The sequence below is a fragment of the Aquila chrysaetos genome, chromosome 5, assembly GCF_900496995.4.
Source record: "Aquila chrysaetos chrysaetos chromosome 5, bAquChr1.4, whole genome shotgun sequence".
In the NCBI taxonomy this organism is placed as follows: Eukaryota; Metazoa; Chordata; class Aves; order Accipitriformes; family Accipitridae; genus Aquila; species Aquila chrysaetos.
The window spans coordinates 26,095,323-26,110,434 of record NC_044008.1 but is presented as its reverse complement, the minus strand read 5'-3'; the positions used below and the strand labels follow the sequence as shown (position 1 = coordinate 26,110,434).

General features: G+C 44.6%; 1 protein-coding gene across 7 annotated transcripts in view; it reads right to left on the bottom strand.

Annotated features, from left to right (window-relative positions):
* Nucleotides 1–12,599, bottom strand: part of TSPAN12 (tetraspanin 12) — a 45,388-nt gene extending 32,789 nt beyond the window's left edge. The window contains exons 1-3 of one of the 7 annotated variants that reach the window (XM_030014947.1): nucleotides 12,422–12,567; nucleotides 11,834–11,970; nucleotides 10,627–10,652 (exon numbers count right to left, since the gene is read on the bottom strand). In XM_030014947.1, the coding sequence (XP_029870807.1) occupies nucleotides 10,627–10,652; nucleotides 11,834–11,970; nucleotides 12,422–12,441 (183 nt within the window). In that variant the 5' untranslated portion in view covers nucleotides 12,442–12,567. Of the gene's footprint in view, nucleotides 1–1,889; nucleotides 2,887–8,373; nucleotides 8,416–10,626; nucleotides 10,653–11,112; nucleotides 11,213–11,833; nucleotides 11,971–12,397 lie in introns of those variants that run through there. The other 6 variants (XM_030014951.2, XM_030014949.1, XM_030014950.2 and 3 more) reach the window with 6 other exon arrangements.
* Nucleotides 12,600–15,112: the final 2,513 nt, after the last annotated feature.

Sequence of the window (15,112 nt, the reverse complement as noted above, 5' to 3'; positions counted from 1 at the left end):
TCCTAGATAAACTCCTCAACAATGGCTACCTCCTTGGAAGAAAGCATCAGGCACATACACCACACAAGCAATAAAAAACATGTTTCTAACACAAAGAGAGGTAAAGAGGACTACAGGCAAACAGCTTACCTTCTTATGGTCAAAAAGCAACAGAAAACATTTTTAACCCTCCACATCTCCCTGCAAGGACTGCTGATAAACACAGAGAAAGTATTAGCTTGCACTTCCACTCTGTTTATAGTAAAATACTTAAGATAAATTTGGTTACACTGCTTTACAGCAGTGGTGCTCAGAAGTGAGAAGTCCATCAAAACCACACTCCTCAGCAACTTTTAATAAGAGCCAAATGATCCTGCTGCAAAAACTTCAAAAATGTTCACTTGCTAAATAATATTCTCCCTCCCATGCCAGACTGGTGGCCTAACAGCCTAGTCCCCGCTCTCCATCAGGAACTTGCAGGCTGCACTTGTTTTCTTTCAGCCTTCAGTATGCGGCAATACATTCCTGTACAGCAACGAGAGGAGGTGAACTCCTTGGAAGAAGGCAAGAGATCGCTTCTTCAGCAGAGGTAAGATTTGGGAGGCAGAAGAGTCACCACAAGGATACTGGAGCCTGCAGATTATTCGGAGATAAGACGGAGATCACGGGGCAACCAGCTAAAAGGCAGAGGGCACAGAAAGGACTTCCTAGAGACCAAAAGAAATGAGCAGAGTCCTGCCGCTGAGAGAATCATTCGGTTTGCTAGAAGAAAGGAGTTGTCTACAAAGGCAAATCAGGAAGGAGGACAACTTTTATTTCTGCTCTGTCTGCCTAAGTTGAGTTTTCTCTACCTAGATATGTATTTTTGCCCACACAAAATCAGTGAGGGGAAAGTCTAGGCAGATACATCTCCAAGCTGTGGCTAACGCACGGCCACATGACTTCTACCGAAATGCTTAATGACCATATCATGGAACATGACTCAGTTTTCACTTATCATGAACAGCAACTGGAAGAAAAGGACTGCTTCCCTTCACCTAGGAAACATAACCTTCACCAATAATGTAACTGCATGAACACTATTTCAGTTCATAAGAACAAGCTCTCTATGAAAGGTCTCTCACTTCATTCAAAAAGCTTTTAGCCATTTAGGTCCCCCTAGCTGTTCTCCTTCAGTGTAAATAACTAACAGCCAATTACTACTGCTTCTTGCTGGACATGAATTACACACCAGAAAATTCCCTCTGTAAGCCCTGTGAGAGCCAGGCTACAGCTCACCCGCTCACCTACCGTGTGCCCTGAATGATCTCACCACCATTAACTCCTTCAGGTATTATTGACACGCTGCTACACAGATGTTACACACAGATTACCTATGCAACACCCTCCTGCCAACCAAACAAATTCCTTGGGAGGCACCTTTGGCACCTTATTTTGAAGAAAGTCCAAAGTGAATTATTACTCCGAATGACCTGAAAGCCAGCATGCTGTGACACACTGGATTCACATCCATGAAAGTCAGGAACACTGTCAAACTGGGGTGGCATAAAAACATGGCTCAGAAAGAGAATAGGCAAATACTCAAGAAGCTCCTCTTGAACAGAGGCCCATGAAAGAGCAAACCGTGCCAACTTGAAAAAGCAATTCAGCAACAGGTTAATTACAAAAGGTACATTTTACAGCACATAACCTGGCAAGTGCTTGGTAGCTTTTCGTTACCAAAGGGAAGTGCTGGGAAAAAAAGTCATATCCCTTCTGATCAGCAAAAGCGAGCCTCTGGGCAGGAACACCCTGCAGGATGAAAGATGCGCTTGCAACACCAGGCTGTCCTGCGTAATAATGACTGATGTTTAGTTTAGTGACAAAAGATTATGAAGCACTAACTCACACCCATCAGTCGACTTGCTCACCTGCTCCACAGCCACAGGAGAATCACAACGAGAACACGACACACGCACCAAACCTCCACAGCCTCCTGCTTATGACTTGGCATGCGTATGTGCTGCCCTGTTTAAGCGCTAAGCATCCTCAAGTGCCAGCTGACATCAAGGAGGCTCCAGGCACCCAGCACTTCACACAACTTATGGCAGAGGTAGATCTGCAGCCAGCAGCACAGGAATTGCACTAACACCAGCAGTACAACTCAGCCCATGTGCTCAGTAGGCAGGAACAATAACAACCTCCCCAACAGCCTTGGTGTGCATCCAAACCTACCAGCAAAGAACAGCAGTCATATCAGTGCAATTCACTGCCACGCAATTTTCAAGGAGTCATGGGCCGGGGCAAGGTCCTGATTACAGTTTGTGCTGGTTCATTTGAGGATGGAAAAAAAGGCAGCCTTAAAAAACTGCCAGCCCCTACTTCAGCTGTTGTTTTGTAACTAATTTAGATGTAAAATACAGTCAGAAATCCGTATCAAGCAATCAGATGAAAGGACACAAGTTTATGAGAAATAAAACTACCAAGATAATTCTCACCACGTTAGCAGTTACATCATTTCACCAAAAAGTTTTCATCCAAGCTTCTCTGACAACAGCCAGTCTGCTGTGCTGTAAACATAATATGATAGTAGGCAGTAAAACATGTTTATTTGTTGCAGCTGGCTGTACAAGTCACTATGGGTTTCATTCTGAACTGTCACAGTATGTTATATAGCCATCAACATGACACTGAAGAGTTTACAAAACTGCCTGCTGTCATGCTCTATTTTAAATATATTTTCACACTCATTAAACAAAAGTAACAAATTATATTTTTATATATAAGCAATATGCAGATCACACAGTAATATATTAAATTTCCAAACTAATTTATAACGTAAAGTTTATAAAGGTACTAGAGCTTTCTCAGACAACTGAATTACAATATCCAACAATGGACTCAAACTGTTAGGAGTGGTCATTCCCAAGCATAGTTTATATTGTCTCTGAAACTCTTTTACATAAAATATGCATCAACATGAAAATATAAAATAATCTTTTATTCATTAAGTATATATTTTAAGCCCTTATTGTAAGAGTCCTACTCACAATGTCTTTTAGGCCATACCTAAACTGGAAAATAAATCTGCATTTTCAATTAATAAATGAACATGGATTTCTGTCTTTGAGGGAGCAAGACCAATTGCTGTCACTATTTGCACACCTGTTCTCATTCTTTTGTCATTTTTTTCATTCAAACACTCTAATGCCTTAATTTTTGACAATGAAAGTTGCTGTCCTCAAATTCGAGAGAAGGGGGTTTTTTCATTATTAAATCAGAGGAAAGATTAAAAGTATTTTCCATATTAAAAATCACACACCTTTTTTTTTTTTTCCTAACAGATGGGGTAAACAACTTCAAACCACGCTTTGGTACCCGTACAAAATGCTGACTAGCAGCACTACAGAGCAATTTGCTTTGCAGAAAAAGGTTTCCAGCTCCAAGGAAATTATTTCCAAGATATGACAACATTCATCAGCATACATCCTTTAATTTTAGTAAAGAAATAAACCTTGAGAAAATTTTCCAGTTAAAATTGATTTGGGTAACCTGAGCTGTGACTTATCAAAGGGGCAGGGCCGGGGGCAAATCACTACAAGGTCATAACAGACCATGTTGCAATGCTTTCACAGGATTTTCACAATTAGGTTCAATATTCAGATCACTGAACAAACACAGATGACTCAGATCCCTGGATAAACAGACGACTACATTTTTTTGGGAGGGAGGGGCATAAGGGCGGGGGAGAGCAGGACAAGAGGTCTTGTTTTTCTGTATTACCTGGCAAAAGCATTTAAATGTTTAGAGAAAGAAGGGTGGCCTATAAAAAAGGAAATTCCCCTATTCCCGACTAACACACCTTTTATTCTACAGACATGCCAACATTTAGTTTTAGCTGAGCTTTCTACACAGGATTATGCCTTGGTCCCCTCCCACTTGCAAACAGCTGAAGCATGTACTTATTTGCACTCCCAATCCAGGTTTGCTTGCACAGCTGCAACAGTGAGTTAACAACCTGCTCCACGTTTGGCACGGGCTGGAACTCACACACTTTGCAATAAGGCAACTGCCGGACCACTGACAGGCTGCTAACAGGTCACCCTCCTGGGGGAAGCAAGCAAGTTTTCCAGCAGTTGGCTGTGCAAGGCTCCCACAGCAGCACAGCATAAAGAACAAGTAAGAACCCAAATATGCAAACAGGCTGAGATACAGTTCATCTATCAGCTGGTTCTACCAAGTGTCAGACCCACATACCAACTTCTGGACTGTGTAACACAAGGGTACATTAAAAGCAAAGAGGGATAAGAAAGTGCATATATTTCTGCATCCATCCTCTCTGTGACTACCTAGACACTGCACTTCTTGTTAGGACGTGATTTGTGCCACTCTTCCCTCAAGAGTAAGCATCTCACTGTCAAGAGACCTTTTGCCTTTAGGGAGGCAGAGGCATGTGCTGTTGATCATGGGTAATTTGCAGGAATGCTCAAGAGCTCAAGTGTCCAGATCCACATCACAAGCCACACACCACCACCAAGACGATATGCCTTCACATATACACAATACACTCTTGTTTCTGTAAGAACTTGTTTTTGTTCACAGATAGTAGTCAACCTCACAGGTGGCAGACAAATTATTTTTAAACTCGGAGTATATAACTAGAAGACTGATATGAGAAAACGGTATGTATTTCCTATGATCCACAGGACTTACATACCAGCTGGTTGTGGGTACAACACTCAACTTTCCTGTTTTACACATGACTACCCATGAGCACATGAAGATTACTAAAATAAGCCTGCATTTTTAATTAAATCACACATTCCTAGAAAAGTGCACGAAATTAAACTGTCCCCTACACCTTGGGAAACAGCTACAAGAGATTAAAAAATGAGTATTTTTCCTATGACCCTTGCCTAGTGTCTGCCACAGACTCCTGAGAGATGGAAAATTTTCAAGGTACAGAAGCAGTTCCTGAGGATTCGTGAATAATTAGGTACCTATCTTCTACAGAAAGAAATGCAAATTTAAAGAAAAAAAATGCAAGTGCCTACAGGCCAGATTGGCCTTGCCAGTTCTGCTGGAGATCATGGCTTACTGGTATGAGCAGTTCCCCTTCAGCTACTGGCTCAAATCTAGTCAGCACGGGTTTGTGCCTTCATCCTCAAGGTAGATGCAGTGAGCTCCACACAGTTAATCACGAGGATTACCCAAAAAATGCCCGTGGTTTCACTGATTTCTGAATGCCTATTAAGAACCATATTAATGTCATTTCTCACATTAGGGTGGGGTTTATTTTTTCCTTTCCATCATCACATCAACCCACTCTCTTTTTCAGGACCATTTTGCAGAGACTTGTCTACCAATTCACTGTTGACATGCCATGCAGGGTGAGCCATGTCACCTACGAAGATATACATGGAATAAAAGGTTATACAGAAGTACATATAAAGTTGACTTAAGGCTGAACTCTACTTTGTTAGGACATGGTCTAATAATGTAATGATGTTGCATAAATGATGCAGCCTAAAGACATCAAAAAGTAAAAGATTTCTCAAAGACCAGAATAAAAAGTGTTTCTGGTCCTTTAAAACTCCTCCTATAGCTTGCTCTTCTGAACACATTCCTTTAAAAGACACCATATTCCCACAGAAGCTGGACTAATTCTTGCATAGCTTTTAGGTGTTTTCTTTATACAAGAATGCTAAGAAAATCAGGTTTCAATTATGCACATCTACACTGCCATCTCTAAAATCAGAGTATATTAGCCTAGAATGAACCCTATGCTTACACTGCTATAGGTACCAAGCCAGGCAGCATTCATTTCAGTGGATATTATTAGTCACTTAAATTCCTTAAAAAAATTGACCCTAAATCTGTTCATTCCAAATATCTACAAATCCCACCAATGTGAGTGGAAGTTGGCAAGCAGCAGAAACACAACCTCTATACAGAATGTCGTTCCAGGGAAGAGAGGATAGACTGATTTCTTTCCCATGTCACAGCAGATTTGAAAAAATGGGGCAAAAAAATTACAAGATTCAATACATACATTTGAGGTTGGAAAAAGAAGGAAACACAATACCACTGCTTCCAACCACCCTTAGTGCCTCCTTGCACAACACTAATATCTCCTTGCTCTAAATTCTCAGGTGGTACACGTAGCCAAAACTGGAAGATTTCAATGTGCAAAATATTCAAAATAAAAGGAAAACTAACTGGAAGCTTGCTCCTCTTTCATTTTACATGATTTTTTTGTTCACAAGCGCAAATTCAAGGTTGAATTTCTACTACCTGCCAGGAGGGTTTATTAGCTGCAACCACACAGTCTAAATTAGATGATACTGCTACGTATGCGAAGGAAAGCTTAGGCATTGCTCAACAGAAACAGTATATCCCTAGGCAGAAAAACCTCACAAGGTGAGGGATGTGGCAACATCACCGGCTTGGCTCAAACATCCAGTGACACTACTAATCATCGGTTAAGAGATCCTTACCACCTATGACACAGTCATCTGCAACTTACAACCTTGATTTGCCCAAGCCACTATAGTACAGTCATCCTCAATTACAAGCAATGCAACAGCAGCTGCTCCTCCTTTCCATCTCACATGCTCACCATAAAAAAAAAAAAAAAAAAAAAAAAGCTGGCAGTTTTCTCAAGACAGAAAGTCTATACAGGCTTTTTCCTGCATGTTAGCTACATTTTGCCTTTTTTTTTTCTTAAATGAGAAAATTGACAAAAAGTTGCTGCTTCTAGTTGCACATACTATCGCAACCTCTAGGGGCCACTGCCCTTGGATAACCTCCTGTGTTATGCCTGTGCCATTATTACGGGTTGGCCATGCTCTGCAACTGAAGGTCTCCCCAGCATAAACTCTTGCAAAGGTGGTTTATTTGGGAAGGGGACCACAGCAAAGTACAGAAGAACAATGGCAACATCACAAAACGTGGTGAGGAGGATTTCTGTGAGGACAAGTTATACAGTGCTCAAAATGAATGAAGATGCTCATGTTACATCCATAACCGCTGCCGAGCTGGAACAGTGTCAGGAGCTTGCTGATACAGAAAAGCCAGAAGAAGAGACCCCGTAGTCTCAAAACTGCATAAATTATGTTTGTAGAGCTATCAAAACTAAATTTCTCCACATCCTGACACATGCTATCTAGAGACAATAAAGACCACTACTGCCACTAAGAACAGAAAATTAGGAAGTGGTAGGAGCATGTCTTCTCTGAAGCACCACTAACATCATGTGCTTAGTTAAGCACTAACTCTTGACTACAAAACACCAAATCACGCATTTTTGGATGTCCCCTCTTTTTATTAGGCTGTCCAGAATGTAATATGCTGCAAATAGCAGTGTTACAGTGTGTTAAGATGAGAAACCTGCAGAAATCAAGTTGGGTGTCTTAGTCTCCTAAATTACTTTAAGTGATGCTTATTTATACATGAGGATGGTAGAAGAATGAAACCAAACGTTAACTGCAGGATTTAGTCTGAAGGATATTCCTTGTCCAGGGCACTGTCAAAAAAAACCCTTATGAAATTAGAAGACCAAGGAGGAGGTCCTGAAACTGCAACTCTTGTTGCTTTGAAAGAGACATCTTGCAGTCACATGCATGATTCAATTGACCTTGGAAACAGCTTCTAGAAGGGTATCATCAGGTCTATTACCACAGTCAGTCACTTAATCAACAACAATTAGAGCACTGACAACAGATTTATTCCCATCTCAGAAGAAAACACCTTTCAAGATCCACTGCAAGTTGCAGCTCCAGAAATACCGATCCATTCACATCCACAATGTCAGTGTTTTTCTGGAGCAGTAAAGGCAGTACCTTTATTGGTCCATTATCAAAACAGGATGAACCACTAAAACTGAGCCTTGGGTTTCCAGTTGATTGCTTATGAATTATCTAAGCAGCCTTCAGGCCAAAAATTACAAAAAGCATAACAAACAGCATTGCCTGCCTTCCTCTCATGCACACACAGGTACATCACCCTGTCTACCATTCCACATCACAGCTCATCAGCTGAGCCCAGTAAAAAAAATTTCTTTCTTTCCAAATAGACAGCACCCAGCTGTACACTTACAAGCAATGCTCTGGAGAAGCTACAAGGATGGCAGCAGAATGACTGATAAAGTTCTCTCACTTCTCTGCTTCTGTAGGCTCCGACAGCAACCAAATTATGAAGACACCAGTGTACTGCGGCAAGCATCCACATCTTAAGTTTTTCAGAAATATTCATGGTCAGATTAGCCAGTTCTGTCACACATAACATCAGCTTAAGGAGCTTCACGTGCACTAGTCTGCCCTCACCAGGCTGGCAATAACAAATGCTGGAGTCCCATCATACACACGCTGGGACAGTTGCACACAGGAGACACCTGAAGCTTACTTTAAATCTTACCTTATGAGACGTTGACAATCGGACCATACCAGACAATGACTACCAGCTCTTGCACAGTTTTTGTCAGGCCTTCAAAAGCTTCAAGCCCACAGCTTGGAGGAGAAAGCATTCCTTTTTGCACGTGCTAGAGACCACCACAGTGAAACAAAGAGAGAATATCAACCTATTCCAGCTAGGACCCTCAATCAAACCATGATTTTAAGAAGTCAACACACACTGTTTGCATATCTTTACTGTTTTCAGCCAAACACTCATAACTGACACAGCCACTGGGCACGTTATCAACAGGCTTGAAGTCATTTGGAGGCAATGGCCCTTGGGAAGGAAGGAAGCAAGAGAAAGTGTAAAACCCTCCAAGATCAGGCTTGAAGAGAATCACACACATGTTTCCCAAATCGGGAGGTCTGTACATACCCTGGAATCACGGCACAACTTGTCTTTACCTGTTGGGACAGAACCCACGATGCTCAGGAGGAACATGGCTACACATTTTCAAAGGGCTGATCTAATCTAAACTTCCTGACATCCAGCCCATAACCTGGGCTAGTATTTATCCAAGTAAGCACTAATATAAGCAACAGGCAAGCTGAAGCTTTCCAAACGGAATGAAGAGCAACGACAAGGGGAAGTCATTACCCTCGTGCCCACACCAGTGGGTAAGCACCTGCTGCCAGGGGAACTTTTCACAAGAAAACGCCGTCCCATGGGTCATGCTCTGACACTCGGAAAAGGCAGTGGCAAAAATCCCGCTGAGCCCAACAGGAGAAAATTCAAGCTCTGACAGAGGAGATAGGGCAGATTTCACTACAACAAGCAGCTAGTAGCAGATTTGTATCTAGCTGTTAAATACACATCTGAACAGGACCAGATAGGAAGCAGAAAGAGGTTTTTTTTACACACACATTCCTCTAAAGAAGTCTGATGTAACTGCAATACATTTAACTACCCACCCACCACACATCCTATTTCTTACCACACAATTCTGGCAGCCTCAGGTTTTTTTGCTTATTTGTTTATTTGGTTGGAACCAAACTGCTGCATTCATTTGCTTTGTAAAATGCAGAGAACTCCAAATGGAATGGCCAATTTTTCATTTGAGTTCCTACACCTTTCATTTTATATACATTACGGAAGACAGCTTCAATTCTCTGCAACATCTGTGGTGCAAGTAATCTGCTATATTGGTGTTTATTATTTAATTACATATTCACATGCTTCAGCACTATACAAATTTCACTTAGCTGCTTGGGTGTAATTTCCAGTGTCCTGGCCTCAGCTAGGAAGATGAATTACAGGCATTTTTTTATATTTTGGAGACAAGCATGAGAAGTTAGCATTTTCTTCCCTAGGACTTGTCATACCACAATAGATTCAAAAGATCCTTTTTCCTATATGACCAGGAAAAAAAAAATAATAATAATTAAAAAAAAAAAAAAATCACACTTTCTAATTAAGGGTGATCTGAGACATCATTATTAAAGGGCAACAATGTCTAAAGAATGAGATATTATTTCTAGCCCTGAATGCTTTAAAACCAAATCTAGACATGAATTACGAATGGACAAAGTTAACAGCAGCACAGCACTACAGGTATAGTTAGCGCTGTTCCACTGGCAAGCTCAAAGGTGCTGTGTAGCTCCATGCTTGAGGTCCACAACAGAAAAACACATGAACAAAACAATGAAAAGCAAGAAGGAGCAACATGACATTGAAAGAAACTTAAAATTTGAGCAAAGATGGCAGACACATTTAAATCTCCCAGGTGAGACCTTGATCTCCCTAGAGAAAAGGGCAACACAAGGCACCAGTCCCCTCCAAAGGTAAGGGCAGGCTTTCCTACACAAAGCATCCCAGGACTGAGAAATGAAGCACTTGGCTCCAGCATCAAGGGCCCCATCACCACGCAACAGATCAGCTGACACAGCCTGAGGGTATAAACTCACCTGTAACCTGGGTACCGTCTAAAGGGCTACTTCAACTATAAAAAGCTGTCGTTGAATAGTAAATCTGATGGAACACAGCAGGCAACAAGCATGGAGGGCAAGGGAAAAGAGCAGAGTAAGTTTAAGGGGACAAAGACAGCTGCGAGTTAAGGTGTGAATGGGAACTGATGAGGACAGCTCAAGGCAGGAATCATGGAAACCAGAGGAAAGCACAAACAGGTGAACGGCAGGACAGGATGTTTTCAACCATGTGGATGTCCATTCACTCAACTCTAACAGCATACATGTAAAAATCCAAAGTTGAACTCACGTCAGCTGAACCCAGGCAACCTTCATCTTAAAAGAAAATATAGGTTTTTAGATTTCGTACAGTATCCAATGAAAACTATGTATGATGTGAGAAACTATTACACATCCTTTTTTTTAAAAAAAAGAAAAAGATTTCCTCATCTCCCATTAAAGGGCTTTATTCCTACATGCACTACAGAAACAACTTTTTACCTCTATTAAACACAATATACAAAGATACATACTTTCAACAGATTTTCAGATCACTTGCATTATATAAAAAGTACCATTCTGTACCAAATGCTGTTTAACAGTTTTCTCTCTCGTTCGTATTCTGATCTCCACTTAATTTTCAGTAATCACGGGACTTCATCTCAATTCCATTATAAACTAAGCTCGGTCCCAGCCCGTGTGTTATCCCCGCATCGTTCAAGTCTACAGCCCCTCAGGACTCAGCCATTGCAAGAAGTTGTGGGATGTCACGCCTTTTGCCCTTTCATTCTCTTACACTTATCCAGCATAAATCTCAGCTATACAGGTGAAGCAGTTTCATTTGGTGCGAATGAGCGTGGACTGTGAGCAATCTCCATCATGCCGTTTGTCCAGAGCTGTGAAAGTGTAAGAGGGAGTGCTGATCACACCCACTTAGGCTGGAGAGGCAGAAACCCTGCTGCTATAAATACAGCTTTGACTGAAGTGCTGAAAACAAAAGAAAGAAATCACCCCAGGCCTTGCCTGCCAGTTAGGATCTGGCCACGGAAAGCACAAAAAAGGCTCTGGGCAAGGCCTTCGCAGAGCAGCTGACTGCTCAGATACCTGTGAGAGCTTGGAGTTCAGCTCGGGTCACGGGATGCTCTGAAACTCATCCAGTCGGGAAGCCGCAGCACCCGTGAATATTTCCCTCTCTACATATCACACGTGTATTTATAACACTAGGTTAATACCAAATCTAATTTTACTTCCAACTAGTTTCCAAAGTCGTCTTTTTTTTTTTTCTCTCCCCCCCCCACCCCCCGCCCCCTGCAGTGTTCAGCATTCCCTCATAGGAACTGCCGGGCATGGGCCCTGCACCACGGCGGGCAACTGCCGCCCCTCCGCCCAGCGCGGGCAGCCCCGCCGTCCGAGGCGGCCGTGCCAGCCCCGCTCCCCGCCGCCAGGTCGCCACCTGCTCGGGCGGCGGCGGCGGCAGCCCCGGCCCGGCCCGGCCCGCTCCGCGTCGCTGCACTCACCCAGAAGAGGAGGTTGAGGGCGTAGAGCAGGCAGCGCAGGCACTTCACCGAGTCCTCCCTGGCCATGGTGAGCCCCCGCGGGAGACAGCCCCATCCTCTCACCACATCCTCCCTCCCGAGGCCGGGCCGCCAGCGCCCTGCAGGGGAAGAGGCGGAGAGGGGCCGGGCGACTCCTCCTTACCGAGGAACCAGCGCGCAGGTGGAGCCGGCCGAGCCGAGCCGCGGGGCGGCCCTCGACCGACCGCGCCCGGGCGGGAGCGGCCGAGCCCCGCGGGCACCCCCGCGGCGCCCACCGGGGACCCCCGCGGCGCCCACCGATCGCCCACCGCCGGCAGCCTCCCCTCTCCTCCCGCCCCGCCCGCCGCTCCCGCAGACACTGATGGGCGAGAGCGTTTTCAATAAAAAATAATAAAACCGCGCAAAGGGGAGAGGCCGAGGGCTGCCCCAGCAGCGGAGCGCGGGGCCGAGGGCAGCGGAGGCACGGCCCGCGGGCGCCGGCTCCCTTCCCGCCCGGGAGGGACGCGCTGCCCCGGGGAGGGCGGCCGGGGGACAGCGGCCGCTTACCGCCCGGGCGCCCCCCTCACTCACTTGCTCCGGCGAGGACTCATCGGGACGGGGCGAGGCAGCGCGGCGCGGAGCCGCGGCACCCATGCCCGGCGGGGCGCTGAGGGGAAGGTCCCGGCGGCTGCCCCCGGCCCCCTCCGCCCCCGCCCGCAGCGCTCCGCCGAGCCCCTGGCGGCTGTCTTCCATCTGCACCGACTTCGCCGCTCATTCTCCGCCTCCCGCTCTCTCCTCCCCGCCGTTCCCTAGCTGCTCCTCCTCGCCGTCCTCCTCCTCTCTTTTCCCGCCCCGTCAGGGCCCAGCGGGGCCCGAGCGGCTGGCGGGGGGGATTTGGGAAGCGGCGGTCTCGCCAGCGCCCGCCGGCTGTGGAAACGTGCCCGCGGGGCGGAGTGGGAATGGCAGCTGGGGGCGTGGGGGAGTTTCGCTGGGAGAGACCGCGGGTTTCCGCCACGGGAGCTGCGCCCGCCTGGGTGGGTTCGGCTCTCGGCCCCTGGGGCAGAGCCCGGAGGGGGCAAGCCCAGAAACGCGTTGCCCGCTGACAGACTCTCGTGCTCAGAACCCCAGTTATGGCGGGGCTTGGGGGCTGGTTTGCTTTTTTCCTTCGGGGGAGACCTTAGGCGATGGGCTCGGACAAGCCGAAGTACGCGAAACCCGCGACTTGCGGCACCTTGGCCCAGAGCGGGGAGTACCTCACAAAACACGGGGGGCGTTTCGCGAGGCTTCGGCGCTGTGGCGTCGGAAATCAAACCCTGCTGACATCGAACCCAAATCTGGTCGTTAACAGCCCGGCGCCTGCTCCCCGCGGCCCAGCAGCAAATTTAGAAGCGCAACCATATTGGAGACAAATTATTCCAGAAAGGGGCAAAATCTGCAGTTATTATTTGGGCAGAATGGCCAATGATTTGCCCCATACTGTGCATAGTACTTAGAGAGGCCGCAGCTGAGCCGAAGAAGTCATCCTGTCTCTGAAAGCCGTGAAAGTGTGCGTGCCTCTGGTGATAAGGGCGGTAATTTCCTACTGGTGTCTGTATTGTTTCAATGTGTATATTATCCATATTTCAAAAGGAAGAATTACAGTTTAAAACACAGTGTTCTGTGCGGATCGGCAAAGAATTTTCCATGAATACATATAAAGGTGTTGCAGTGCCACTGTCACAAAAATTAGAAGAAAATACACTGAAAAATGTTTCTTAACTAGAAGAGGAAAATGGCCTTCGGTACATGTTATATAACGACTGTTTTAACAACTGCTAGCAAAAGCTGAGAAAGAGGAAGAAGGACGTGACGGATGAAATCTAGCTCTTGCCAGGCCAAAGAAAAATCTGTTTCTTGAAGCGCTAGAAACAATGACTTGAAAAAACACCCAAACTCCAGATACTCAAATGCTTATCAGTGAGGCTTCTGGTGGGATCTCCCTTACATGATTTCATGCTATTAGTAATGAATCGGGGCAGACAGACTCTGCAGGTGTATTTATCCCTCCCTAAAAAGAAAGTAAAATGGACGTGGATGGACATAAAATCCCATGCAACAGGGATTTCATGCCAAATTTATAAAAGTGAAAATGGTAGTAAAGTTGAAAGTACTCAATGTTGCAGAAATGTGGTGTGTGAAGATTTTTCTACCCTGAAATTTGCTAAGCTTTAACTGCTATTTTGATCCTTTTTTCTGAAACCAAGAGCCCCTCTGGGAAGTGTACTATGCCACATTTCTAATCGTCAGTGAATATTGCTAATTCCATACCTAAATAAGGCAAACTGAGCTAAGGCAGATACTGTTAAAAGGTGACATTGTACATTCATTGTGCTGTTTACATACCATTCATTCCCCTTATTACTGAAGACTTCACATGAGCACAGCGAGACAGATCTTGAACAGGTACGGTATTTTCAGTGAACCCGTGCCAGTTTACAAAAATAGTGTCAGTTTACAACTGAGCTCCAGGCTTGCCTGAGGACAATACAGTCTGTTATAAACCAAATTTAAAAAAAATTGAGGTTGTGTTTGTGTTCTTGATTGTTCCTTGGGAGAGAACAGATTACCTGAGCAAGGTTTTATAAAAAATGCACTACAAAAATATTCAATTATCTTACACCCAGTGACTTTTCTTTAAACATGCCTAAAATAGCAAATGAGAAGTTCTTTTACTTGTTTCAGGCATATTTTGGCTTAGAGCTCAACTATTCCTAGTACATGAGGAATTTGAGGAAAAGAAAAAGAAAACCAGTCTCTTAGACCTCTTGTTAAAAATCCTACTTAAAATGACACTTCAAGATTTTATGTCTCTGAGTTCCCATTCTTTGAGGTTTTTGGTCACAAGATGCTCTCAGGCTAATTTTTAAAAATTCTGTTACAACAACTCCATCACAAACATAAAGAGGATCCCCGAGCTGGTTAAAGAATTTTTCTGTCATTTTGCTGTTAGCTAAGCCATTATTTGTCCAGAAGAGATTTTGCTCAAAACCTAAAGAAAACAGGTCCTATTTATGAATGTCTGCCAAATGCTATAGGGCCCAGAGGACGGTCCCTCTGGAATACTGCTTTCTACCCGGCTGTCAAACTTTGTGAAATTTCCATGATGTCAACACTGGGAAAGAAATGCACAGAAAGTTCCCATGCATTCAAAACAGGAAGTATTAGCGCCCCAAAAAAATCAGGGAAGCTACTATGCTGCTTCAGTACATGCTTTTTTGTTTTCCTTTAAACTAAATACTTCAG